The sequence below is a fragment of the Heloderma suspectum genome, chromosome 10 (genome assembly GCF_057233095.1).
Source record: "Heloderma suspectum isolate Gila_16-S chromosome 10, 16-S_ref, whole genome shotgun sequence".
In the NCBI taxonomy this organism is placed as follows: Eukaryota; Metazoa; Chordata; class Lepidosauria; order Squamata; family Helodermatidae; genus Heloderma; species Heloderma suspectum.
In genome coordinates, this window is record NC_139467.1 from 17537213 (window position 1) to 17564666 (window position 27454).

The 27454-nt window shown below is 43.9% G+C and overlaps 1 protein-coding gene across 4 annotated transcripts in view; it reads right to left on the bottom strand.

The window, feature by feature from the left end:
- LOC146337841 (uncharacterized) overlaps positions 1-27454 on the bottom strand; it is a 58415-nt gene that overhangs the window by 3172 nt on the left and 27789 nt on the right. For 2 of the 4 annotated variants that reach the window (XM_084814364.1, XM_084814363.1), the window contains 17 exons: positions 26817-26840; positions 25495-25560; positions 24469-24492; positions 22012-22077; positions 21300-21323; positions 20472-20537; positions 19400-19423; positions 18119-18184; positions 16754-16777; positions 11071-11136; positions 10342-10365; positions 9087-9152; positions 8035-8058; positions 7413-7478; positions 4796-4819; positions 2360-2416; positions 364-387 (listed from right to left, as the gene is read on the bottom strand). In XM_084814364.1, the coding sequence (XP_084670490.1) occupies positions 364-387; positions 2360-2416; positions 4796-4819; positions 7413-7478; positions 8035-8058; positions 9087-9152; positions 10342-10365; positions 11071-11136; positions 16754-16777; positions 18119-18184; positions 19400-19423; positions 20472-20537; positions 21300-21323; positions 22012-22077; positions 24469-24492; positions 25495-25560; positions 26817-26840 (735 nt within the window). The remainder of the gene's footprint in view (positions 1-363; positions 388-2359; positions 2417-4795; positions 4820-7412; positions 7479-8034; positions 8059-9086; positions 9153-10341; positions 10366-11070; positions 11137-16753; positions 16778-18118; positions 18185-19399; positions 19424-20471; positions 20538-21299; positions 21324-22011; positions 22078-24468; positions 24493-25494; positions 25561-26816; positions 26841-27454) is intronic. The other 2 variants (XM_084814365.1, XM_084814367.1) reach the window with 1 other exon arrangement.

Below are 27454 nucleotides of genomic sequence, written 5' to 3' on the forward strand. Positions count from 1 at the left end.
AGATGATTTTTTTTTTTAACTTTCCCGAAATGTACGCATATACATTCATAGGAAAATACATAAGTTTCTGCTGAGGAAATGTTGAATGGAATGGGAGACAAGACAATATGCTAAATGTTACGTACTAAGGTAAATTATGTAAATACTTACGCAAATACGTACGTAATTATTTGTGTATTTTTCCGCATGATTGAAAAAAAATGCATCTGTCTGTGAGCACCTGACTATCCAAGAAACACAGACAGAGTGGATTTTACACAGTCTGTACATCCCTAGGTGTGGGGAGGTGGGGGCTCAGTATCTCTGTGCTCCTAAACTGTGTAACTAATTGAAGGTTTCAAACAAGGGGTTACTAATACTCACCAAGATAATGGGAGCCTCATTTTTCTGTAAGGCAAAACAAAACAAAACAAAATGTGTTATTTGTGCACTTGCACATACCTGACTCAGATCGATCCATGATCTCTGAGTTAGTGTAGCAAAGATACCTTGGCTTGGGGAAGGCTCAAGCATCTATCAAGAATTGTGCCACTGCATGCTGACCCAAGGGGACAGTTTTTATCAGATATTCTTTACCATATCAAGTCATCATGACAGAGCCATCATTCGATAACCAGCTATATTACTTATACAGCGGTACTTCTTGCCATGGCAGCTGGATAATTATGCAAACCTGTTTACAATCAATGTTGTTAATGATTTCAACTCTGTTAGGTTTTATGTGGAAAAAGATATTAATTATGACAGATGTTTATGCATACCATCAATGGACATCTACTTCTAAATTTGTGTAGTGATTAGAGTGTTGGACCGGGACTCCGGAGACCCAGGTTCTAGACCCCACTCAGCCATGAAGCTCACAGGATGACTTTGGGCCAGTCACACACTCTCAACCTGACTGACCCCACAAGGTTGTTGTGAGGCAGAAATAGAGAAGAAGAGGATCATGTATGACACCTTGGGTTCTTTGGAGGAAAAATGGTGGGCTATAAGTAACAAATAAAATAAATAACTCATCTGTGGCATAAACAGATGGATGTGAAGTTTGCAAAGGGCATTGACTAAGTGCAATAAAGTTATAACACAACTTACAGGGGAGAAAGTGCTGTCGTAATGGCTACAAGACACTTTCCAACCCCCATATGCAGATTGGGGTGGGAGTAAAAGAGATCTTACTTCATGGTGTTTTTAAGCATCTCATTGTGGTGCCATAATGGGAAGTCATGCATTGCTTTGCAATCTGAGTACAAGGATAAGGTAGGACACCTATGAGCAGGTAAGGATGCATTGCTAGAGTCTGGGAATTAGAAAACTAACCAATGGATGAAGGTTTGCTTCTGCCATGGGCAACATGTCAAGCAATCAGTTTTACAATCTCTTGTCGTTGGTAACAGTGGGTTGACGTCTTTCAGTCCCATTCATTCCATAGGGTCTACTCTAAATATGACTTAGTCTGGATTCACCCAGTAAGTATGATTTTAGCAGTATGCATTTGACAGCAAATTGAAGAAAAGGGGAGCTTTACATCTCAGAAAGGGTGTGCTGCTGCACCTGGAATTTTTACAGAATGAGAATTTATTGGGACAGTCTGTGTGTGGCAGAAGAGTTCTGGGACAGGGTGAATCCATGGCTGCTAAATTTGATTGTGGCATGATGAGGAAAACATCTGCCTGCCCTTAAAGAACTGCTACTCTGAATGGGTCCAACCCTGTTGCCTTCTCAGGAATGGTCCCAAAGGAACTGATAGCAATCTACCTTGTCCAGTTTCTGGGAAAGCTATCCAATCAGGCAACTTCAGAGATGTCCAACAGATACCGTGCAAGTATTTTGTTTGGAGTTGAAGGGAATAGTAGGGGAGATGGTGATCTTCCCATAGCCTTTGGACCCCCAGAAATAGTTCTAGAGCAGGGATGGGCAACTTCAGACAGTCCAGGGGCCAATTTCCCTCTCTGGAGCCACTGTGGGCTGCACTCTTACCACTGCTGCTGTGGCCAGAAAAGGGAGGAGTCACATTCTAAGCCTAGAATAGAGCCTAGCTTGAAATTAAGCCACATTTGTCCATTCTAAGCCTCCACAGCAGTTTGCTCCTGAATTTTGCCCCTTTTTTCTTGGGAAAAATTAACTAAATAGGGGCAATGAAGGGCAATGGGGAGTGGTGAGGGCTGCAGTTGGGGGAGGGAGCCTCATGCAGCACGTGGGCCACATGCTACCCACCCCTGCTCTAGGGTATTCACCAGAGGGCTTTTGAATTGTAAACCCAGAAAGCTTAGCCTATAATCAGCTCCCACACAAATGGGAACAAGTCTGCCAAGCTGATTGATAAACCAAATTGGGAAATCTGCAGATCTCCACTACTTACTCCGTTGCTGTTGACGGTGTTGTCACCATCGAAGTCTCCATTAAAGCTGCCAACATCCTATCGAAAGAGCACAAGGGGATGCATTAGTGTTTGGGGGTCTCCATGTCTCTAAGCATTACAAAGTCTTATCTCTTCATGTCTAATCAGCAACAGTTACCCATGCCTTTGTTACCTCACAGATGGACTACTGTAATGCACTCTACATGGGACTATCCTTGATGACATTCAGAAGATTCCATTGGTGAAAAATGTGGTAGCTCAGCTGTTCATAGGTGTATGGTATCATGACCATATTACCCCATACTGAAAGATCTGCACTGGTTGACAATTACTTTCAGGCTCAATTCAAGTGGGTGTTTTTCACCTTTATAAAGCTCTAAGGGCTCTGGGTACCCATAAGCCCCCGAACTTGGAGACTGAGTATCCTATGCAGAGAAGGAGGTGTGTGGTGAATGATTTCCCAGTTTCGGGGCAGTTTTTCTGCATTGTAAAAGTTTGACAGGCCTGTCCTAAGGCTTGGATGCTGGCAGTGACAGTTTTAAGCTAAAAGATCCTGGTATTTTTGGTACTGTGGCGCCACCTCCTTTTGCCTTTAGCTCTGCCCACCTTGCTTTTAGCCCCTCCCACCATTGTAATGTGGCCTCTGAGAGCTTCTCTGAAATGGAATTCAGTGCTTGGGCTGAAAGAGGTTCCCCACCCATGTTCTACAGCCACAGGCCTGGACTCCAGGAGATGCTTCTCCAAATAAGCACCATTCCCAATGGCACCAATGCTGGGAGAATAGATGTAGGACACAGGAGTCCAAATCCTGCCACACTGAAACAAGTGCAGGTGCCTTTTCTCCTGAATAAGCTTTATCTGAGCCCAGTGCAATCAGAGCATATCCCATTTGTGGAATCTCCAAGACTCAAGGAGTACCTGTCATTGTATGTGGGAATCATGAAATCCCAAATCCCATTGATCTGGAAATGAAACATGGAGCCTTTATATGGGAAAACAGCAATGCTTGAGCTCAAATGCCACATTAGCAGCCAGATCTATGCAGAGTTAAGCAGACCTTAAGCATGTAGATTTCAACAGGCTAACCATGCATAGAAATGAGCTGTAAGATGGCAGGGAAATACTATGAGATCAGGGTTGCTCTTCCAGTGGTCAGAGGAACTGTGCTCATTAAAGGAGTAAAGTCAGAACCTGCTGAAACCTGGGGGTGAAACTCTGAGAAGCAAAGAGGCCTAATCCTATCTTCAATGTGGCACCCTAATATGGGGCACACTGTCCAGGGTAGGTAGATTTTATGTTGACTTTACTAAATGGGAAGCCAAGACATAACAATTACTAGAGGTGGGTGGGAGAATACATCCCAGGGACATTTGCCCTAGGTAGCACCAACTGAGGTAACCTCTAAAAAATCCACACATCCCTAGAAGACCCTTTCCTAGTATCATCCATACCTCATGTTCCCCCCATCTTAAAGGAACACATTGGGGACCACACTGTCAACTTCTTTAAAATGTTGAGACAACCTTTCCAACCCTCAGAGATGCCCATCTTCTGCTAGTGCTGGGCCAGTCAAAAATGAAGCCTGCATTTTTTTTTAAGTTTAATAGAACACAGGAAGTAAGTAGTGGCATTGGATAATTTAAGGTAAAAATTGAAGTGTGGCTTAATGCAGTTCGACTTGCCAGCCATCCAGCCCACTAGCTGTGCCATCTGCCAAATTACTGCATTCCATTCCCAACCTCTGGTTCCCATTTGTTTCCCTATCAACTAGCATTGATTGGCATCAAACTGAATGGGAAGAATTTCTTTCCTCTCTAACTATGAGAAGGCAGGAGAACACCTCCACTGTATTAGGAGACTAGAGTTGCTGCCTTCAGTGGTCCAAGGGGAAGGGCAATTGTGCTCATCAAACAGCTGCATTCAGCCCCTGATGAAACTTGATTGGCCAGCTCAGAGGACACAGAAGCCTTGTCCTGTCTTCAATCTAGCAGTACAATATGGGTAACCATTGCAGGGCAGTTTGATTTTGTGTTGACTTCATTAGATGGGAAGCCAAGCATGAGAATTCCAGGGAGGGGGAGTGGACCCAGAGGCATTTGCCATGCATGTACTGATGTTTTCTCACAAATGCACACAGCTTTGGTGGTTCTCAAAAGACCCTTCCCTAATCCATCCATCCCCAATGTTCCCACATTAATTCCAAACCATGAAGTTGAATACCGTGTCCACATATTGACTTCTTTGAATGCTTAGACCATCTTTCCAGACTGAAAAGATGCCTAAGGCAGTTTCCCATCAGCTAGTGCTGGGTCTGTCATAGGCAATGCCTTTGGGATATTGGGGTGAGGTTATTAGAACACAGGAAGTAAGCAATGACAGTGAACATTTTAAGGTAATGGATTAATAAATGGATCATAAGCACTTGGGGATACTTACTCCTGGAGCAGCTGCATATACATTCTGTAATTTTAAAAAAAGGGGGAAGAAGTTAAGAATGTTCATGAATATCCAAGCACACAGCCCCCTGATTTTGACATTTCAGCAGTGATGAAGAACAATTATATTCCCACTGAAAGGATACTCTGTCCCTACAACATTCTGTTCATGAAGGTGGATTAATGTATATATTCTGCTGTAATATAACTGTGTGAGCTTGTGAGGGCCCTCCTTTAAACCAACACTTGAAGTTATTCTGTCTTTTCTCCCTCTCTAAGCCTTCTATTTGGAGCCACCTCTCCAAACGCTTCAGTGATGCAACCTCTCTCCTTCTTCGCCCTTTGAGGTTCTTCCTCAACTACCTTTCTGTTCCCATAAACCTTTGGCCCAAACAAAAAGAAATGCAAGAAAACAAAGTGGCTGTCTGATGAGGCTTTACAAGTAGCTGAGGAAAGAAGGGAAGTGAAAAGCAACAGAGAAAGGGGAAGATATATCCAACTGAATGCAGAGTTCCAGAGAATAGCAAGGAGAGACAAGAAGGCCTTCTTAAATGAACAATGCAAAGAAATCGAGGAAAACAACAGAATGGGAAAGACTGGAGATCTTTTCAAGAAAATCAGAGATCTCAAGGGAATGTTTTGTGCAAAGACGGGCATGATAAAGGACAAAGAAGGCAGGGACCTAACAGAAGCAGATGAGATTAAGAAGAGGTGGAAAGAATACACAGAAGAACTATACAGGAAAGATCTTAATGTCCCTGATAGCCATGATAGTGCGGTCACTGAACTTGAGCCGGACATGCTAGAGAGTGAAGTCAAGTGGGCCTTAGGAAGCATTACTAACAACAAAGCTAGCGGAGGTGACAGCATTCCAGCTGAGCTATTTAAAATCCTAAAAGATGATGCTGTTAAAGTGCTGCACTCAATATGCCAACACATTTGGAACACTCAACAGTGGCCACAAGACTGGAAAAGGTCAGTTAACATTCCAGTTCCAAAGAAGGGCAATGCCAAAGAGTGTTCAAACTACCATACAATTGCGCTCATTTCACATGCCAGCAAGGTGATGCTCAAAATCCTACAAGCTAGGCTTCAGCAGTATGTGAACCGAGAACTACTGGAAGTACAAGCTGGGTTTTGAAGAGGCAGAGGAGCTAGAGATCAAATCGCCAACATTCACTGGATCATGGAGAAAGCAAGAGAATTCCAGAAAAACGTCTATTTCTGCTTCATTGGCTATGCTAAAGCCTTTGATTGTGTGGATCACAACAAACTGTGGAAAATTCTTAAAGAGATGGAAGTACCAGACCACCTTACCTGTCTCCTGAGAAACCTGTACGAGGGTCAAGAAGCAACAGTAAGAACCAGACATGGAACAACTGATTGGTTCAAAATTGGGAAAGGAGTATGACAAGGCTGCATATTGTCACCCTGCTTATTTAACTTATATGCAGAGTTCATCATGAGAAATGCCGGGTTGGATGAATCACAGGTCGGAATTAAGATTGCTGGGAGAATTATCAACAACCTCAGATACGCAGACGATATGACCCTAATGGCAGAAAGCGAAGAGGATCTCAAGAGCCTGTTGTTGAGGGTGAAAGAGGAGAGTGCAAAAGCTGGTTTGAAACTCAACATTACAAAAACGAAGATCATGGCATCTGGCCCCATCACTTCCTGTCCTGGCATATGGAAGGGGAAGAAATGGAAGGAGTGACAGATTTTATTTTCTTGGGCTCCAAGATCACCGCAGACGGTGACTGTAGCCATGAAATTAAAAGACACTTGCTCCTTGGGAGGAAAGCTATGGCAAACCTAGACAGTATAGTAAGAAGGAGAGACATCACCTTGCCGACAAAGGTTTGTATCATCAAAGCTATGGTTTTCCCAGTAGTAACGTATGGCTGTGAGAGCTGGACTATAAGGAAGGCTGAGCGCCGAAGAATCGATGCTTTCGAACTGTGGTGCTGGAGAAGACTCTTACGAGTCCCCTGGACTGCAAAGAGGTCAGATCAGTCCATCCTAAAGGACATCAACCCTGAGTGCTCATTGGAAGGACAGATACTGAAGCTGAAGCTCAAATATTTTGGCCACCAAATGCAAAGAGAAAACTCCCTGGAAAAGACCCTGAAGCTGGGAAAGATTGAAGACAAAAGGAGAAGGGGACGACAGAGGATGAGATGGCTAGATAGCATCACTGATGCAATGAATATGAGCTTGAGCACACTCGGGGAGAGAGCGGAGGACAGGAAGGCCTGGTGTGCTATGGTCCATGGGGTCACAAAGAGTTGGACACAACAAAATTAACCTATGCTGAAGTGTATACAACTAAACTGAATATTTATTCTTGCCACTTCTCTACACCTACATCTTTTTCTTCCTTCCTCCCTTGTATTGAATGTTAGATGGTAAACTCTATGGGGCAGAGACGCTTCTTCTTATTAGTCCTCAGTTAAGTGCTCTGCACACTGGCATCCCTATAGAATGTCTCAAACAGAAAGAAGCAGACTCAGCCAAAAAGGCCCTTGCAATGTTAAGGAGAGACCATTTCTTTGCTGAGAACTTGGCAGTAGTCATCAGCTTTGAAACGTGGAGAAATTCTGGGTACCGCTACTTACGCCATTGCCATTGCCTCCTACAGCATTGCTACCATATGTGTTACTTTGATCAATGCCGCCTCCATTCTGGAAAGAAGCAGGAAAACATCTTGTTAGGTGGGTGGATGATGGTGGGTGTGGAAAACAATGTAACACCCTGCAGTGAAGTCTGTGTCAGAGGATGTGAACAGCATATACTGGGTTGGGATCTGGGATATGCATCCGGGCAGTATTTGGACTGAAGAAACTAAGGTAGTTAGGAAGCTTCTTCCCCGTAATATCTCAAATGTACTTTCAGAACATATGCAGCCCCTATCAAAACTCAATAGTGCAACTCAGGGGGACACAGATGACTTTAATTCCATAACATGGTCACTTTGGTGGATGACCTACACCAGGAACTGGATAGCAGGAGTGTGGACTTGCTATTTCTTCTGGAATCTCAGCAGCCTTTGTGACTATCAACCATGGTAACCTTCTGGGATGACTGGCAATATTGGGTCTCAAGGCTCATACTGTCAGGTTGTGTCCAGAAGGTGGTGTTGTGGAACTACTGTTAGGTACCACACCCATATTGCTCTAAATAGCCATATTGAATATTTGAAGGCAATGTTTTGGATCACAGGTACTATTGGATACTTACTCCTGGAACAGCTGCATAGACATTCTGCAATTTAAAACCGGGGGAGATGTGTAAGAACATCCACAAATATCCAAGCTATTCCCACCCAGATTGATTGCAGCAAGGCATATCCACCACAGAATAAGGCCTCGATCCCTAAAGTGGGCCTTCCAAGATGTGGCACACCATTGGAGGAATGCCCTCCCCTTCAAGGCCCAATTGGTGCCAAAGTGGGTTTTGCTTTGGCACCAAGTTAGAACATGGCTTTTCACCATAGCCTTGAGGGCTAATTGAATTCCCTAAAGTTGCACACTATTTGAGGTGTTTTATCATGTTAGATTTTCAAACTGGCATTAGCTTGTTTAATGGTTTAATTAATATGCTTTTCACTGTCTAATTATTTGTCCTTTTATATTGTTTGAATTGATTTTATCTGTACACCACACTGGGATCTTAATGATATAGGGAAGGATACAGATGCTTTAATTAATTAATTAATTAATTAATTAAAAATAAAAATGAATCCCATCTAGGAAGATAGGGTCATGCACTTTGGCCATGACAGCAGGACTAGTACGAATAAGCGCCCCCGCTTCGCAAGTGACTCACCAATTTCTCCCTTTCTGCCCCTTATGCCTGGAACTAACCCCTGAACATATTTGTGATTAAAGTTCTCTCTCCCTTCAATCCTCCAGCCTCCTCTTTCCCATGTACCTTTGGCATCCCCTACTGAAACTAAGCCCAGGTACATAGAACTAAACTGTAGGCATCTTGCTATCTAAACAAGTACATAGAACTATACTGTAGGCATATTCTTGCTATCTACCATCACATACATCTTTTTCCCTACCAACTCTTTGTTGAATTTTGATGATAAACCCCTCAGGTCAGGGGCATTTCTTGTTATCAGTACTCAGTGAAGCACACTGACACTACCACAGAATATGGTAAAAAGACAAAAACCCAATCATCTGAAAAGCTTGCTACAATGTTAAGGAGAGACCATATTTTGGGGAGGATAGAGCAATACTGATCTGCTCAACTGGAGAGGAATTCTGGGTACCAATACTTACGTTATTGCCATTGCCTCCTACTTTATTGCCACCCCATATATTATTTTGACCAATGCCACCTCCATTCTACAAAGGAGCAGAAAGAGCATGCCATGAGGAAAAGCAACAAAACTCCCTGGGGTCTGGGCAGAATTTGGACTGAAGTAACTGTGGTAGATAAGGCATTTCAGACTCTTGAAGTTCCGGATGTGCCATCCGAACATACCAGTACATAAGAACCGATACATGTAATGTAAAATCCATGAGACCTGGGCTTCTTGGATTCAGAGCTTCCAGGTCAATGCTTGTGGCTATGAGAGAGAGTTGAGACCTAAGAAGTTTCTTTTTAGGAAATAACTGTTCTGTACATTTCTTGGTAAAATAGCCTTGTAACACCTAGGCTATCCAGTGGGACTGAAACAAAGAATTGAAGTGTGGCTTCATGTAGTTCGACTAGCTGTGCACCTGCCAAATTACTGCATCCCATTCCCAACCCCTGGTTCCCATTTGTTTCCCTCCATACAAAAACCAACTAGCATTGATTGGCATCAAACTGAACCGGTATAATTTTTCCCCCTCTAACTATGAGAATGCAGGAGAACACCTCCACTGTATTAGGAGACCAGAGTTGCTGACTTCAGTGGTCCAAGGGGAAGGGCAATTTTGGTCAAAGGGCTACATTCAGCCCCCGATGAAACTCAAATGGGCAGCTCTGAGGACATGGAAGCCTTGTCCCATCTTCAGTCTGGCAGTACAACGTGGCTAACCATTTATTTATTTATTTATTTATTTATTTCATTTCTATACCGCCCAATAGCCGAAGCTCTCTGGGCGGTTCACAAAACCATTACAGGGCAGTTTGACTTTATGCTGACTTCATTAGATGGGAAGCCAAGCATCAGAATTCTGGGGGGGGGGGATTGGACCCAGAGGTGTTTGCCATACGTGTACTGAAGTTTTCTCACAAATGCACACAGCTTTGGTGGTTCTCAAAAGACCCTTCCGTACTCCGTCCATCCACAATGTTCGCACATGAATTCCAAACCCTCAAGCTGAATACTGTGTCCGCATATTGACCTCTTTGAATGCTTAGACCATCTTTCCAGAATGAAAAGATGCCTAGGGCAGTTTCCCATCAGCTAGTTCTGGGTCTGTCATAGGCAATGCCTTTGGGATATTGGGGGAAGGTTATTAGAACACAGGAAGTAAGCAATGACATTGAACATTTTAAGGTAATGGATTAATAAATGTATCATAAGCACTTGGGGATACTTACTCCTGGAGCAGCTGCATACACATTCTGTAATTTTAAAAAAGGGGGAGGGAGTTAAGAATGATCATGAATATACAAGCACACAGCCCCCTGATTTTGATTTTTCAGCAGTGATGAAGAACAATTATAATATATTCCCACTGAAAGGATACTCTGTCCCTACAACATTCTGTTCATGAAGGTGGGATAACGTATATATTTTCTGCTGTAATATAACTGTGTCAGCCACCTGGTAGGGCCATCCTTTAAATAAACAAATGAAACATTTGAAGTTATTCTGTCTTTTCTCCCTCTCTATGCCTTCTATCTGGAGCCATGTCTCCAAATACCTTAATGATGCAAGCTCTCTCCCTCTCTGCCCTTTGAGATTCTTCCTCAACTCCCTTTCTGTTCCCATAAACCTTTGGCCTCCTGCAATGAACCTATGCTGAAGTGTGTACAACTAAACTGAATATTTATTCTTGACACTTCTCCACACCTACATCTTTTTCTTCCTTCCTCCCTTGTATTGAATGTTAGATGGTAAACTCTATGGGGCAGAGATATTTCTTCTTATTAGTCCTCAGTTAAGTGCTCTGCATACTGACATCCCTATAGAATGTCTCAAAGAGAAAGAAGCAGACTCAGCCAAAAAGGCCCTTGCAATGTTAAGGAGAGACCATTTCTTTGCTGAGAACTTGGCAGTAGTGATCAGCTTTGAAACATGGAGGAATTCTGGGTACCGCTACTTACGCCATTGCCATTGCCTCCTACAGCATTGCCACCATATGTGTTACTTTGATCAATGCCGCCTCCATTCTGGAAAGAAGCAGGAAAACATCTTGTTAGGTGGATGGATGATGGTGGGTGTGGAAAACAACGTAATACCCTGCAGTGAAGTCCATGTCAGAGGATGCGAACAGCATATACTGGGTTGGGATCTGGGATGTGCATCCGGGCAGAATTTGGACTTAAGAAACTAAGGTAAATAGGAAGCTTCTTCCTTCCCTTAATGTCTCAGATGTACTTTCAGAACATATGCAGCCCCTATCAAAACTCAATAGTGCAACTCAGAGGGCCACAGATTACTTCACATCCATAACACGGTCACTTTGGTGGATGACCTACACCAGGATAGCAGGAGTGTGGCCTTGCTATTTCTTCTGGAATCTCAGCAGCATTTGTGACTATCAACCATGGTAACCTTCTGGCAATATTGGGCCTTGGGGCTCTTCCTGTCAGGTTGTGTCCAGAAGGTGGTGTTGTGGGACTACTGTTAGGCACCACAATCATTGGTTTATGGTGTCTCACAGTGTTCAGTTCAGTCCCCCATGTTGTTTACATGTGCATGAAACTGCTGGGAGAGGTCATCCAGAGCTTTGAAGTGAGATGCCATCATCAATATGCTGATAACACTCACCTCTATTGGTGTTTGTCACTTAACACTGAGGAAGCAGTCAACACCCTTGAGCACTGCCTAAGCTTGTTCATGGGCTGGATGTTGGCGAACAAGCTGAGGTTATATTCAGAAAAGACAGAGGTGCTGTTGGTCCATAGAAAGCCTGGCTCAGGCATTGGGGTTCAACTTCTTCTGGACGGGGTCATGGTCCCCCTGAATGGTGAGTCTGGTAGCTTGGGAGTGCTCCTGGATCATTTCATATGCCATTCTTGGATTCTTGGGTGGCAGTGGTGGCAAGGAGCGCTTTTGCACAACTATGCCTAGTGATAGGGATGGATGAAAGTCCCTTACCTGGTCCCGCAGCTTGCTTCGCGGTGTGGGGGAGGCGCTCCGTTCCTCCCCCCAAAATTCTTGGTGGGGGGGAGGGGCCCCGTCCCTCCGGCTGAAATTCTGGCCGGGGGGAGGGGCCCCATCCCTCCCCGCCGAAATTCTGGCCGGGGGGGAGGCGCCCCATCCCTCCGGCCGCGAATCCTGTTGTCCTGCCGGGACGCAAATGGCAGCGGCCGTAGCTGCCGCCGTTTGCGTCCCTGCAGTCAGCCGTGATAGGCTACGTAAATGTTTATGAAATTGGTGGAGACATGGTCCGCCACCTCCCCCGCCACCTGCCGGGATGGGACTTACCTTGGTCGAATGTCCCTGGCGGCTGCGGCTCCCGGTGGCGGTGCGGCAGCGGTGCGGCAGCGGTGCAGCAGCAGCCGGTCCTCCGACTGGCTGCCGCCGCTGCCATTTCCAAGTGTAAAAAAACCAGCAACAACAACAAATGTGATAGGCTACGTAAAGATTTACGTAGCCTATCACGGCTAGATTTTCAAAAAACACCATGATAGGCTACGTAAATGTTTACGTAGCCTATCACGGCTGACTTTGGGGGGGGGGAAGCGCATACGCAAATGGTGGCGCCCATGGGCGCCACCATTTGCATTCCTTATTTGGGCACGTGTAGTCTACATAGACATTTATGTAGACTACGGCGAAAATAAGGGCAATGCAAATAGCGTTGCCCTTATTTTCGCCGTAGTCTACGTAAATGTTTATGTAGACTACACGTGCCCAAATAAGGAACGCAAATGGCGGTGCCCATGGGCGCCGCCATTTGCGTATGCGCTTTTTTCTTCCCCCAAAGTCAGCTGTGATAGGCTACGTAAACACTTACGTAGCCTATCATGGTGTTTTTTGAAAATCTAGCCGTGGTAGCCTACGTAAATCTTTACGTAGCCTATCACGTTTGTTGTTGTTGTTGTTTTTTTTACACTTGGAAATGGTGGCGGCGGCGGCCAGTCGGAGGACCGGCCGCTGCTGCACCGCTGCCACACCACCACCAGGAGCCGCCGCCGCTAGGGACATTCGACCAAGGTAAGCCCCATCCTGGCGGGTGGCGGGGGAGGTGGCGGACCATTTCTCCACCAATTTCGGGGGGCCGAATGCGTTGGCATTCGGCCTCCCAGAGATTAGTGGAGAAATTCTCCGACATCCCTACTAGTAAACCAGCTTTTTTCCATTCTTGAGTCAGTCTAATCTGGCAACAGTTATCCATGCCTTGGTTACATCATGGTTAGTCTATTGCGATGTGCTCTACAAAGGGATGTCTGGGTTGTGCAAAATCTGTCCCATCTTTGTTTCATGGTGTGAGAGCACTTTTCATTCCACCATTTGACATTGATGGAATCCGATTTTTTTTTTGTTGCACTTGTGCAGATTTGCACTTGCAAATACGTGCAAATCTCCCAAAATGCACATTTCACACTTTAGCCTATAGGGCAACTGCACATTTTTGGCCATTTCTTTAAAAAGTTTGCATATGTTTCTATTATTAAATTTGCGCAAAATTCTGGGAAATTAGGAAAATGGGCCACAAGTCCATGAAATCCACCCTACTGGGGAAAAGCCCATTCACACTGGAGTTTGCGGATCAGATTCCTAAAAATCTCAACTCATTTGATTTGATTCCAGATTTCTCTGACATTTCTGGCTCTATATAGTGTTATGCTTGTAGTGCCCAGAAGTTTCAATTGGCACAAAATGCAGTTGCTAGGGTGTTAACTGGTGAGCTGTATCATGATTTTCTCACCCAAATACAGAGAGATCTGCATCGGTTGCTTGTTGTTTACCGGGCCCAATTCAAGGTGTTGTTTTTCACCTTTAAAGCTCTAAGAATCTTAGGGCCTGGATATCTGAGAGACCACATATCTCAGTATGAATGTGCTCAGTCACTAAGTTCAGCAGGACAGGCCCTTTTGAAGACACCCTCATTTGCAGAGTCCCATTTGTCATGCATGCAGGAAAGGCCGTTCTCCTGTATTGCTCCCAAACTTTGGAACACACTCCCTCTGGAGTTGCAAGCACACGCTCTGCATTCAGGAAAAGGGTTAAGATGCGTCTTTGTAACTAGGCTTTTTGAAATGTTATTGGTTTTAATAGTGTTCTTAATGTTTTACTGTGTTTTATGCAAAGAGGTCATTTATGTTTTGATTTTTTGGGAAGATGCCGTTAATGTCCTCAGTAGGGCAGAATAGAAAATTAGTATCAAACAGCTATTCACTTTTTCATAGTTATTCTAGAGCAGCTGCGGGGGCTCTGATCTGGGTCGTAAAAGCTTCCCTACTTCCCATGCTAGGATCCTGTTCAGTCTTCCTATACCTACTCTAGAGTAAAAAAGAAAAAAATGCAGCTGCTATATATGGATTTCAAAAACTAAAATAAAAATCTCATGGGCCCCTAGAAGCACAGCAGCCTTGCCCACTTTTCAGTATGGAAGCCCTGTATGGGGCATAAAATTCAGAATACAATGATTGTGTTGCCCCGGCCATAGGCTCTGAACTCATAATTTAGAGGTGCCAAGAGAGTGATAAATCAGATCCATAGGTTTACTTACAAGGAGTACTTTATTGGGTAACCTACAGCACACAGGCGTACCCAATGGTTGGATCAGACAGCTTCTCTGAACCTCAAGCCATGAGGTCAAATGGGTTTTATGTAGGGATGTATGAAACACCTACCTGGCTCCGTGCTGGGCAATCCACGGTGGGGGGGAGGCGCTCTGTCCCTCCCTCCGGAATCCTCGATGGGGGGGAGGTGTTCCGTCCCTCCCCCGGAATCCTGCCTGGCTGGCTCCGCTCTGCCAGACATCCGGCCACTGGGCAGCCCTGCAGGGTCGCAAATGGCGGCTGTCGTAGCCGCCGCCATTTGCGTCCCTGTATTGAGCCATGATAGGCTACATAAATATTTACGTAGCCTATCATGGCAGGGGGAAAAAACGCAGCATATGCAAATGGCAGTAGCCGCCGCCATTTGTGTACGCTGGGTTCCCCCCCCCCCCGCCGTGATAGGCTACGCAAATACTTACATAGCCTATCATGGCCTCCACAGGGACTCAAATGGCGTCCCTGCATTAGCTGTGATAGGCTACGTAAGTATTTATGTAGCCTATCATGGCTATTGAGAGGAGGAAGCGAATGGCTGCTGCAGGACAGCCGCCATTCACAAAGCAGCGCAGGCGCTCCATTCCTCCCCCCCCCCGGAGTCCTCTGCAGCCGGCTGTGCTCCGCGGCAGCTCCGCGGAGCAGCCGGCCAGGCCCAGCCAGGCCAGAGCCGTCCACAGATGGCTTTCCGGCTGTGGAGGGCTCTGGGTAAAAAAACAACAACAACCACGTACGCAAATGGCTGCGGCTATGGCCGCCGCCATTTGCGTTCCTTATTTTTGCCCTCTTAACCTACGTAAATATTTACATAGACTATTTTCACTGTCATATTCTACGTAAATATTTACATAGATTAAGAAGGCAAAAATAAGGAACGCAAATGGCGGCGGCCATAGCCGCCGCCATTTGCATACGTGGTTGTTGTTGTTTTTTAACCCACCCAGCCATGATAGGCTACGTAAAGATTTACGTAGCCTATCACGTCTTTCTTTTTCTTTCTTTCTTTTTCTTTTTACCAGAGTTGAAATGGCGGCGGCAGCAGCCGGTCGGAAGACCGGCCGCTGCTGCCGTCGGAGCCGCCGCTGGAGCCGCCTCCGCCTGGAAGATCTGCCCCAGGTGAGTCTTGTCCCGGGAGGGATCCGCGGGGGGGAGCTGGGGGGTGGCAGGCCGTTCCGCCACGGAGTTCGGGGGGCCGAATGCCCTGACATTTGGCCTCACCATGATCTGTGGCGGAATTCTCTGCCATCCCTAGAGCAATGAGGCAGCACAACAGCAGCAAGCACCCCCTAGTGTCCATTCCCAGCATAAACCAACAGCACTTGGTTCTCAAGCACAGCCAGCTGCAGCTCAGCATGATAAGGCTTTCTACTCATTAGCAAGGAATGCACTGAGAAGGCTGTTATCGGCCCTTTGACTCATCTTCACATGCTCAGAGGCTTACTAACAAGGTAATTGCACCAATAATGAACTTAAGCAAGAATTATGGATCTCTAGGCTCCTCTAACACTACAAATGACTTGGCTACACTGCTGGGGCCAATACAATGATTTAACATGGAGGCCAAAGCATCACATTTCCAGGGGGTGGGGAGGTAGATCCGATAGACAATTGCCCTGCATGGCCCAATTGAAGGGTCGTCTCCCAATCCACAGATCCTTGGTCGTCCCCCAAAGGCCCTTCTGTACTCTGCTAGTACATACATGTGACCACATTGCACTGGGTGTGATGAACTGAAATCTTGTCATACAAATGAACACATCCATGATGATCCAAAAGATAGCCTTCTGTCTTCCACTCATCCTGCATGTTATCACAGAGTAATCCCAAATGGAAAAGTTGGGTACATTGTCCATTCGTTACCATCTTTAAAAGTTTTGGACCACCTTTCTAACCCAAAGGAATGCCTAAGAATGTTTTCCTGAAGAAGTGCTGTGCTACGCATTTCATGGACAACGCCTTCAGGATTTTTTGGTAGATTATTAGAACCCAAGAACTAAACAAGTCATGTCAAATATTTGAATGCAATGGTGCTGGATCACAAGCACTACTGGAAACTTACTCCTGGAGCAGCTGCATAGATATTCTGCAATTTAAAAAGAGGAGAGATGTGTAAGAATGTCCACAAATATCCAAGGTTTGCTCAACTGATTTATTCCCTCAAGGAAAAAGAATTATATCCACCACAGAAAAAGGACTCTGTCCCTTAAGAGGGCCTTCTTGGCTGTGGCACCACAGTTGTGGAATGCCCTCCCCTTGCAGTCCCAATTGGAGCCGATGTTGTTTTTGTTTTGGCACCTATTAGAACATGGCTTCTCACCAAAGTTGTTGAGGGCGAATTGAATTCCCTAAAGTTGCACACTGTTTTAACTGATTTATCATTTTAGATTTTCAAACTGGTATTAGTTGTTCAATGGTTTAATATGCTTTTGGCTGTTTAAATTATTCATTATTTTGTACTGTTTAAATGTATTTATCTGTACTAAGGATGGCGGAGAATTCTGCCATGGATCCCAATGAGGCCGAATTCTAAAGAATCTGGCCCCCTAGAGTCCGTGGCGGAACGGGACACTTACCTCTGCCTCCCTGCGAAATCCTCTTTGGCTGGATTCTCTGGCTCTGGAGCGCCAGCGATATGGCCACCATGCCGTATCACTGGCTGAAGGGGATTGACTGCGGACACAAATGGTGTCCAGGCCACCATTTGTGGCCGTAAAGGTCTTAGTTTAAGGTAAATGCAGCTGCAGAGCGGAGCTGGCTGAAGAGGATTTTGGTGGAAGGAACGGATCGCCTTTCCCCTGTGGGCGGATTCCCCATGGACCCTACTGTACGCCACCCTGGGATCTTAATGATATAGGTCAGGATATGAATGTTTAGATGAATAAATAATTAATAAATAATAAAGGGCCCATCTATGAAGATGGGATCATGTATTAATGCAATTGCAGCAGGACTAGCATGAATAAGGGCCCTGTGCTCCCTCAAATGAATTGGCAATTTCTCCCCTTCTGCCCCTTATGCCAGGAATGAATGACCTGCTTGAACATATTTGTGATTAAGTTCTCTCTCCCTTCAGTGCCTCAACCTCCTTGTTCCCATTAACCCTTTGGCATCCCCTAGGGAAGCTAAGTCCAGGGATATATAATTGAAGTGTAGGCATATTCTTACTATCTATCCTCACATGTTTCTTTTTTTCCCTTCCACTATTTTGTTAAATTTTGATCGGAAAGTCCTCAGGTCAGGGGCATTTCTTCTTATTGGTACTCAGTGAAGCACAATGACACTACTACAGAATATGATAAAGAGACAAATACATAATCAGTGGAACAGTTTGCTACAATTTTAAGGAGCAACCGTATTTTCTATATAGGATAGAATAAAAATGATCAGCTCAAACTGGAGAGGAATTCTGAGTACCAATACTTACGCCATTGCCGTTGCCTCCTACTTTATTGCCACCCCATATATTATTTTGACCAATGCCACCTCCATTCTAAAAAGGGAGCAGAAAGAGCATCTTAGGAGTATGTGTCCCAGTACTGGGAAAGAGGCAGGGTATAAGTAAATATAATAAATAATAAATAAATTATGAGGAAAAGGAACAAAACTCCCTGGAGTCTGGGCAGAATTTGGACTGAAGCAACCGTCGTAGATAAGGCATTTCTGACTCTTAAAGTTCCAGATGTGCCTTCCTAACATACCAGTACATAGGAACTAATACATGTAATGTAAAATCCATGAGACCTAGGCCTCTCGGATTCAGAGCTTCCATGTCAATGGTGGAAGCTACAGAGACAGTCGAGACCTACGAAGATTCTATTTAAGAAATAATTGTTCTGTAGATTCCTTAGTAAAGATAGATTTGTAACGTGTAGACTACAAAGTGGGACCTGCAACAACAAACTGAAGTGTGGCTTAATCCATTTTGGATTTCCAGCCATCCAACCCACTAGCTGTGCCATCTTCCAATTTATTGCATCTCATTCCCAATCCCTTGGTTCCAATTCATTTCCCTCCATACAACTATCAACTTGCATAGTTCCCCATCAAACTGAATGGTAAGAATTTCTTTCTCTAACCATGAGAGTGCAGGGAAATACATTCACTGTATTAGGAGTCCAGAGTTGCTGCCTTCAGTGGTCCAAGCAGAAGGGCAATTTTGCTCGTCAACGGGCTACATTCAGCCCCTGACGAAAATCGATGGAGCAGGCAGCTCTGAGGACATGGAAGCCTCGTCCCATCTTCAGTCTGGCAGTACAATGTGGCTAACCATTGCAGGGTAGTTTGATTTTGTGTTGCCTTCATTAGATGGGAAGCCAAGCATGAAAATTCCAGGCAAGGTGAGTGGACCAAGAGACATTTGCCATGCGTGGCATGTTCTGAAGTTTTCTCACAAATGCACACAACCTTGGTGGTTCTCAAAGACCCTTCTCTACTCCACATTAGTTCCAAACCATCCACAGTGTATCCACATTAATTCAAAATCATCAAGTTCAGTACCTTGTCCACATATGGACTTCTTTGAATGCTTAGACCATCTTTCCAAGCTGAAACGATGCTTAAGGCAATTTCCCTTCAGCTAGAGCTGGGTCTGTCATCAACAACATCTTTTGGATTTGGGGGCAGGTTCTTAGAACCCATGATCTAAATATCCATACTGAATATTTGAAGGCAATGGTTTGGATCACAGGCACTATTGGATACTTACTCCTGGGACAGCTGCATAGACATTCTGCAATTTAAAAACAGGGGATATGTGTAAGAACATCCACAAATATTCAAGCTTTTCTCACCCGGATTGATTGCAACAAGGCATATCCACCACAGAAAAAGGCCACGGTCACTAAAGAGGGCATTCTTAGATGGGGCATCCCATTGGAGGAATGCCCTCCCCTTGGAGGCCCAGTTGATGCCAATGTGAGTTTTGCTTTGGCACCAAGTTAGAACATGGCTTTTCACCATAGCCCTTGAGGGCTAATCCAATTCCCTAAATTAGCATACTGTTTGAGCTGTTTTATCATGTTAGATTTTCAAACTGGCATTAGCTTGTTTAATGGTTTAATATGCTTTCTACTGTTTAAATTATTCATTGTTTTATACTGTTTCAATTGATTTCATCTGTACGCCCCCCCCCCCGGGATCTTAATGATATAGGGTGAGATACAAATGTTTTAATTAATTAATTAATTAATTATAAATAAATAAACGTAAATAAAAATTGATCCCATCTAGGAAGATAGGGTCATGCACTATGGCCACAACAGCAGGACTTGCATGAATAAGGGCATCTACTTCATCAAATCACTCGGCAATTTCTCCACTTCTGCCCCTTATGCCTGGAACTAACACCTGAACATATTTGTGATTAAAATTCTCTTTCCCTTCAATCCTTCAACCTCCTCTTTCCCATCAATCTTTGGCATCCCATAACGAAGCTAAGCCCAGGTACATAGAACTAAACTGTAGGCATCTTCTCGCTATCTAACCAAGTACATAGAACTAAACTGTAGGCATATTCTTGCTATCTACCATAGCATATAGCTTTTTTTCCTACCACCATTTTGTTAAATTTTGATGGTAAACCCCTTAGGTCAGGGGCATTTTTTTTTATCGGTACTCAGTGAAGCACAATGACACTACTACAGAATATGATAAAGAGACAAAAAACAGAATCAATTGAAAAGTTTGCTACAATGTTAAGGAGAGACGTATTTTCTAGGCAGGATAGAGCAATACTGATCAGCTCAAACTGAAGAGGAATTTTGGGTACCAATACTTACGTTATTGCCATTGCCTCCTACTTTATTGCCACCCCATATATTATTTTGACCAATGCCACCTCCATTCTACAAAGGAGCAGAAAGAGCATGTCATGAGGAAAAGCAACAAAACTCCCTGGAGTCTGGGCAGAATTTGGACTTGAGGAACAGTGGTAGATAAGGCATTTCTGACTCTTGAAGTTCCAGATGTGCCTTCCAAACAAACCAGTACATAGGAGCTGATACATGATGTTATGTAATGTAAAATCCACGAGACCTGGGCTTCTTGGTTTTAGAGCTTCCAGGTCAATGCTTGTGGCTATGAGAGACAGTTGAGACGTAAGAACTTTATTTTTAGGAAAAAAACTGTTCTGTACATTTCTTGATGAAGACAGATTTGTAAGATGTAGACTACAAAGTGGGACTTGTAAAGATAGCCTTGTAATACCTAGGCTAACCAGTGGGACGTGAAACAAAAAAATTGAAGTGTGGCTTAATGCAGTTCAACTTGCCATCCATCCAGCCCACAGCCATGCCATCTGCCAAATTATTGCATCCCATTCCCAACCCCTGGTTTCCATTCGTTTCTTTCCATACAACTATCAACTAGCATTGATTGGCATCAAACTGAATGGGAAGAATTTCTTTCCTCTCTAACTATGAGAAGGCAGGAGAACACCTCCACTGTATTAGGAGACCAGAGTTGCTGCCTTCAGTGGTCCAAGGGGAAGGGCAATTGTGCTCATCAAAGGGCTGCACTCACCCCCAGCATTAAAAAGTAAGCAGTGACAGTGAACATTTCAAAGTAATGGATTAACAAATGGATGATAAACACTTGGGGATACTTACTCCTGGAACAGCTGCATATACATTCTGTAATTTTAAAAAAGGGGGAGGAAGTTAAGAATGATCATGAATATCCAAGCACACAGCCCCCTGATTTTGACATTTCAGCAGTGATGAAGAACAATTATATTCCCACTGAAAGGATACTCTGTCCCTACAACATTCTGTTCATGAAGATGGAATAACGTATATATTTTCTGCTGTAATATAACTGTGTCTGCCACCTAGTGAGGGCCCTCATTTAAATAAAGAAACATTTGAAGTTATTCTGTCTTTTCTCCCTTCTATCTGGAGCGACCTCTTAAAACACTTCAGTGATGCAAGCTCTCTCCCTCTCCGCCCTTTGAGATTCTTCCTCAACTCCCTTTCCAACCGTTCCCATAAAGCTTTGGCCTCCTGTAATGAACCTATGCTGAAGCGTGTAGAACTAAACTGAATACATATTCTTGCCATTTCTCCAGACTGTATCTTTTTCTTCCTTCCTCCCTTGTATTGAATTTAAATGGTAAACTCTGTGGGGCAGAAACATTTCTTCTTATTAGTTGTCACTTAAGCAATCTGTACATTGACATTCCTATAGAATGTCTCAAAGAGAAGAAAGCAGATGCAGCCAAAAAGGCCCTTGCAATGTTAAGGAGAGACCATTTATTTGCTGAGGACTTGGCAGTAGTGATCAGGTTCAAAATGTGGTGGAATTCCGGGTACTGCTACTTACGCCATTGCCATTGCCTCCTACAGCATTGCTACCATATGTATTACTTTGATCAATGCTGCCTCCATTCTGGAAAGAAGCAGGAAAAGCATCTTGTTGGGTGGATGGATAATGGTGGGTGGGGAAAACAACTTAACACCCTGCAGTGAAGTTCGTGTCAGAGGACGTGAGCACCATCTCCTAGGTTGGGATCTGGGATGTACATCTGGGCAGAATTTGGACTTAAGAAACTAAGGTAGATAGGAAGCTTCTTCCTTCCCTTAATGTCTCAGATGTACTTTCAGAACATATGCAGCCCCTATCAAAACTCAATAGTGCAACTCAGAGGGCCACAGATTACTTCAAATCCATATCACGATCACTTTGGTGGATGACCTACACCAGGAACTGGATAGCGGGAGTGTGGCCTTGCTATTTCTTCTGGACTCCCAGCAGCATTTGAGACTATCAACCATGGTAACCTTCTGGAACACCTGGCAATATTGGGCCTTAGGGACACTGAACTGCAGTGGCTCTGGTCCTTCCTGTCAGGTTGTGTCCAGAAGGTGGTGTTTCAGGACTACCGTTAGGCACCACAGCTACTGATTTGTGCTGTCCCACAGAGTTCAGTTCAGTCCCCTATGTTGTTTACATGTGCATGAAACTGCTGGGAGAGGTCATCCAGAGCTTTGAAGTGAGATGCCATCATCAATACGCTGATAACACTCACCTCTATTGGTGTTTGTCACCTAATTCTGAGGAAGCAGTCAACACCCTTGAGCACTGCCTAAGCTTGTTCATGGGCTGGATGATGGCGAACAAGCTGAGGTTAAATCCAGAAAAGACAGAGGTGCTCTTGTTCCATAGAAAGCCTGACTCAAGTATTGGGGTTCAACTTCTTCTGGATGGGGTCATGGTCCCCGTGAATGGTGAGCCTGGTAGCTTGGAAGTGCTCCTGGATCATATGCCATTCTTGGATTCTTGGGTGGCAGTGGTGGCAAGGAGCACTTTTGCACAACTATGAACCAGTTTTGTCCATTCTTGAGTCAGTCTAATCTGGCAACAGTTATCCATGCCTTGGGGACATCATGGTTAAGCTATGTACACAACAATTGTTTCCTAAAAAGAAACTTCTTAGGTCTCAACTCTATCTCATAGCCACAACCCTTGACCTGGAAGCTCTGAATTGGTTGAATCAATAAAAGCTTTATTAGCGAGCCAGCAATCAACTGATGAAACTGAGGTTGAGGTAGATAAGACGTTTCTGCCTCTTAAAGTGCCAGACGTAGTTTTGGAATTTACCACTACATAGGAAATGGTATATGTGAAGTAAAATGAATGAAATCTGGGCATCTTATGAGGAAGAACAACAAAACTCCCTGCAGTCTGGGCAGAATTTGGGCAGTATCCATGGTAGATAAGGCATTTCTGACTTTTAAAGCTCCAGACGTGCCTTCTGAACATACCAGTGCATAGGAAATGATACATGTAAAGTAAAATCCGTGAGATCTGGGCTTCTCGGATTCAGAGGTTACAGGTAAGTGATGGAAGCTATGAGAGAGTTGAGACCTAAGAGGTTTCTTTTTAGGAAATAACTGTTGTGTACATTTCTTGGTAAAGATAGACTTGTAACAATTGTAACAACTAGGCTAATACGTTGGACTTTCAACAACAACAAAAACAACAGTGAAGTATTGCTCAATCGAGTTCAAGTTTCCAGCCACCCAGCCCACTAGCCGTGCCAACTTCCAAATTGCTGAATCCCAATCCCAGTCCCTTCATTTCTAGTCTTTTCTCTCCATACAACTATCAGCTAGCATAGCATAGTTCGGCATCAAACTGTGCTCATCAAAGGGCTACATTTCGTCCCTGACTAAACTTGATGGGGCAGCTCTGAGGCCATGGAAGCCTTGCCCCATCTTCAGTCTGGCAGTACAATGTGGCTAACCATTGCAGGGCAATTTGATTTTATGTTGACTTCATTAGATCTGAAGCCAAGCATGACAATTCCAGTGAGGGGGAGAGGACCCAGGGACATTTGTCATGCATGGCATGTTCTGACATTTTCTCACAAATGCACACAGCTTTGGTGGTTCCCAAAAGCCCCTTCCCTACTCCGCCCATCTACAATGTCCCCACATTAGTTCCAAACCATCAGATTGAGTACCTTGTCCACATATTGACTTCTTTGAAAGCCCAGACCATCTTTCCAAGCTGAAAGGATGCTTAAGGCAATTTCCATTCAGCTTGTGCTGGGTCTGTCATGGACAAGATCTTTTGGATTTGGGTGCAGGGTATTAGAACCCATGCTCTAAATAGCCATACTGAATATTTGAAGGCAATGATTTGTTGAAATTCGGGCTCTTCTAGGGGCTCTTCTTGTAGGCTCTTCCCCCAGATCAAATCAGCCATCTTTACTCTTTGTTAACCCTTTTCGTACCAGATTAACAATTTGGATCACAGGTACTATTGGACACTTACTCCTGGAACAGCTGCATAGACATTCTGCAATTTAAAAACAGGGGAGATATGTAAGAACATCCACAAATATTCAAACTTCTCCCACCCGGATTGATTGCAGGAAGGAAAAACAATAATATCCACTAGAGAAAAAGGCCTCAGTCCCTAAAGAGGGCCTTCTCAGATGTGGCACCCCCATGGAGGCCCAATTGGTGCCAACATGGTTTTTGTTTTGGCACCAAGTTGAAACGTGGCTTTTCACCATAGCCCTTGAAGGCTAATCAAATTCCCTAAATTTGAATACTGTTTGAGCTGTTTTATCATGTCAGATTTTCAAACTGGCATTAGCTTGTTTAATGGTTTAATATGCTTTCCGCTGTTTATTCATTGTTTTATACTGTTTCAATTCATTTCATCTGTATACCACCCTGGGATCTTAATGATATAGGGCGGGATACAAATATTATAATTAATTAATTAATTAATTAATTAATTAAAATAGATAAATAAATTTAAATAAATAAAAATAGATCCCATCTAGGAAGATAGGGTCATGCACTATGGCCACGACAGCAGGACTAGCACGAATAAGGGCACTTGCTTCGTCAAATGACTCAGCAATTTCTCCACTTCTACCCTGTATGCCTGGAACTACGTCCTGAACATAGTTGTGATTAAAGTTCTCTCTCCCTTTAATCCTTCAACCTCCTCTTTCCCATGAACCTTTGGCATCCCCTATTGAAGCTAAGCCAAGGTACATAAAACTAAATGGTAGGCATATTCTTGCTATCTAACATCACATACATATTTTTTTTCCCTACCATCACTTTGTTAAATTTTGATGGTAAACCCCACAGGTCAGGGGCATTTCTTTTTATCAGTACTCAGTGAAGCACAATGACACTACTACAGGATATGATAAAGAGACAAAAACCAGAATCAATTGAAAAGTTTGCTACAATGTTAAGGCGAGATGTATTTTCTAGGCAGGATAGAGCAATACTGATCAGCTCAAACTGGAGAGGAACTCTGGGTACCAATACTTACGTTATTGCCATTGCCTCCTACTTTATTGACACCCCATATGTTATTTTGACCAATGTCACCTCCATTCTACAAAGGAGCAGAAAGAGCATGTCATGAGGAAAAGCAACAAAACTCTCTGGAGTCTGGGCAGAATTTGGACTTAAGGAACAGTGGTAGATAAGGCATTTCTGACTCTTGAAGTTCCAGATGTGCCTTCCAAAACCAGTACATAGGAACTGATACATGTAATGTAAAATCCATGAGACATGGGCTTCTTGGTTTCAGAGCTTCCAGGTCAATGCGTGTGGGTATGAGAGGCAGTTGAGACCTAAGACGTTTATTTTTGAGAAATATTTGTTATGTACATTTATTGATAAAGATAGATTTGTAAGGTGTAGACTACAAAGTGGGACTTGCAACAACAAATTGAAGTGTGGCTTAATCCATTTTGGGTTTCCAGCCATCCAGCCCACAAGCCGTGCCATCTTCCAAAGCATTGCATCCCATTCCCAATCCCATGGTTCCAATTTGTTTCCCTCCATACAACTATCGACTAGAATAGTTCAGCATCAAACTAAATGGTAAGAATTTCTTTCTCTAACCATGATATGGCACGGGAATACATTCACTGAATTAGGAGACCAGAGCTGCTACCTTCAGTGGTCCAAGTGGACGGGCAACTGTGCTTGTCAACGGGCTACATTCAGCCTCTGATGAAACTCGATGGGGCAGCTCTGAGGACATGGAAGCCTCATCCCATCTTCAGTCTGGCAGTACAATGTGGCTAAACCTTGCAGGACAGTTTGATTTTATGTTGACTTAATTAGATGGGAAGCCAAGCATGAAAATTCCAGGCAAGGTGAGTGGACCAAGAGACATTTGCCAGGCATGGCATGTTCTGAAGTTTTCTCACAAATGCACACAACCTTGGTGGTTCCCCAAAGACATTCTTGTGTTAAATTTTTGTGAACCACCCAGAGATCTTCAGCTATTGGGAGGTATAGAAATGAAATGAATAAATGAATGAATGAATGAGTACCCTTCCCTACTCTGCCCATCTACAATGTCCCCACATTAGTTCCAAACCATCCACAGTGTGTCCACATTAATTCAAAATCATCAGGTTCAGTACCTTGTCCACCTATGGACTTCTTTGAATGCTTAGACCATCTTTCCAAGCTGAAAGGATGCTTAAGGCAAGTTCCCTTCAGCTAGTGCTGGGTCTGTCATCGACAACATCTTTTGGATTTGGGGGCAGGTTCTTAGCAGAACCCATGATCTAAATAGCCATATTGAATATTTGAAGGCAATGATTTGGATCACAGGTACTATTGGATACTTACTCCTGGGACAGCTGCATAGACATTCTGCAATTGAAAAACAGGGGACATGTGTAAGAATATCCACAAATATCCAAGCTTTTCCCACCCAGATTGATTGCAGCAAGGCATATCCACCACAGAAAAAGGCCTCAGTCCCAAAAGAGGGCCTTCTCAGATGTGGCATCCCATTGGAGGAATGCCCTCCCCTTGGAGACCTAATTGGTGCCAATGTGGGTTTTGCTTTGGCACCAAGTTAGAACATGGCTTTTCACCATAGCCCTTGAAGGCTAATTGAATTCCCTAAATTAGCATACTGTTTGAGGTGTTTTATCATGTCAGATTTTCAAACTGGCATGATTAGCTTGTTTAATGGTTTAATATGCTTTCCGCTGTTTAAATTATTCATTGTTTTATACTGTCATTGTTTTATACTGGGATCTTAATGATATAGGGCAGGATACAAATATTATAATCGATCAATCAATTAATCAATCAATTCATTAATTAAAATAGATAAATAAAGTTAAATAAATAAAAAATAGATCCCATCTAGGAAGATAGGGTCATGCACTATGGCCACAAAAGCAGGACTAGCTAGGGATGTACGAAAGTCACTTACCTTTTCATGAAATTTGATTCAAGGTGGGGGGGAGGCGCTC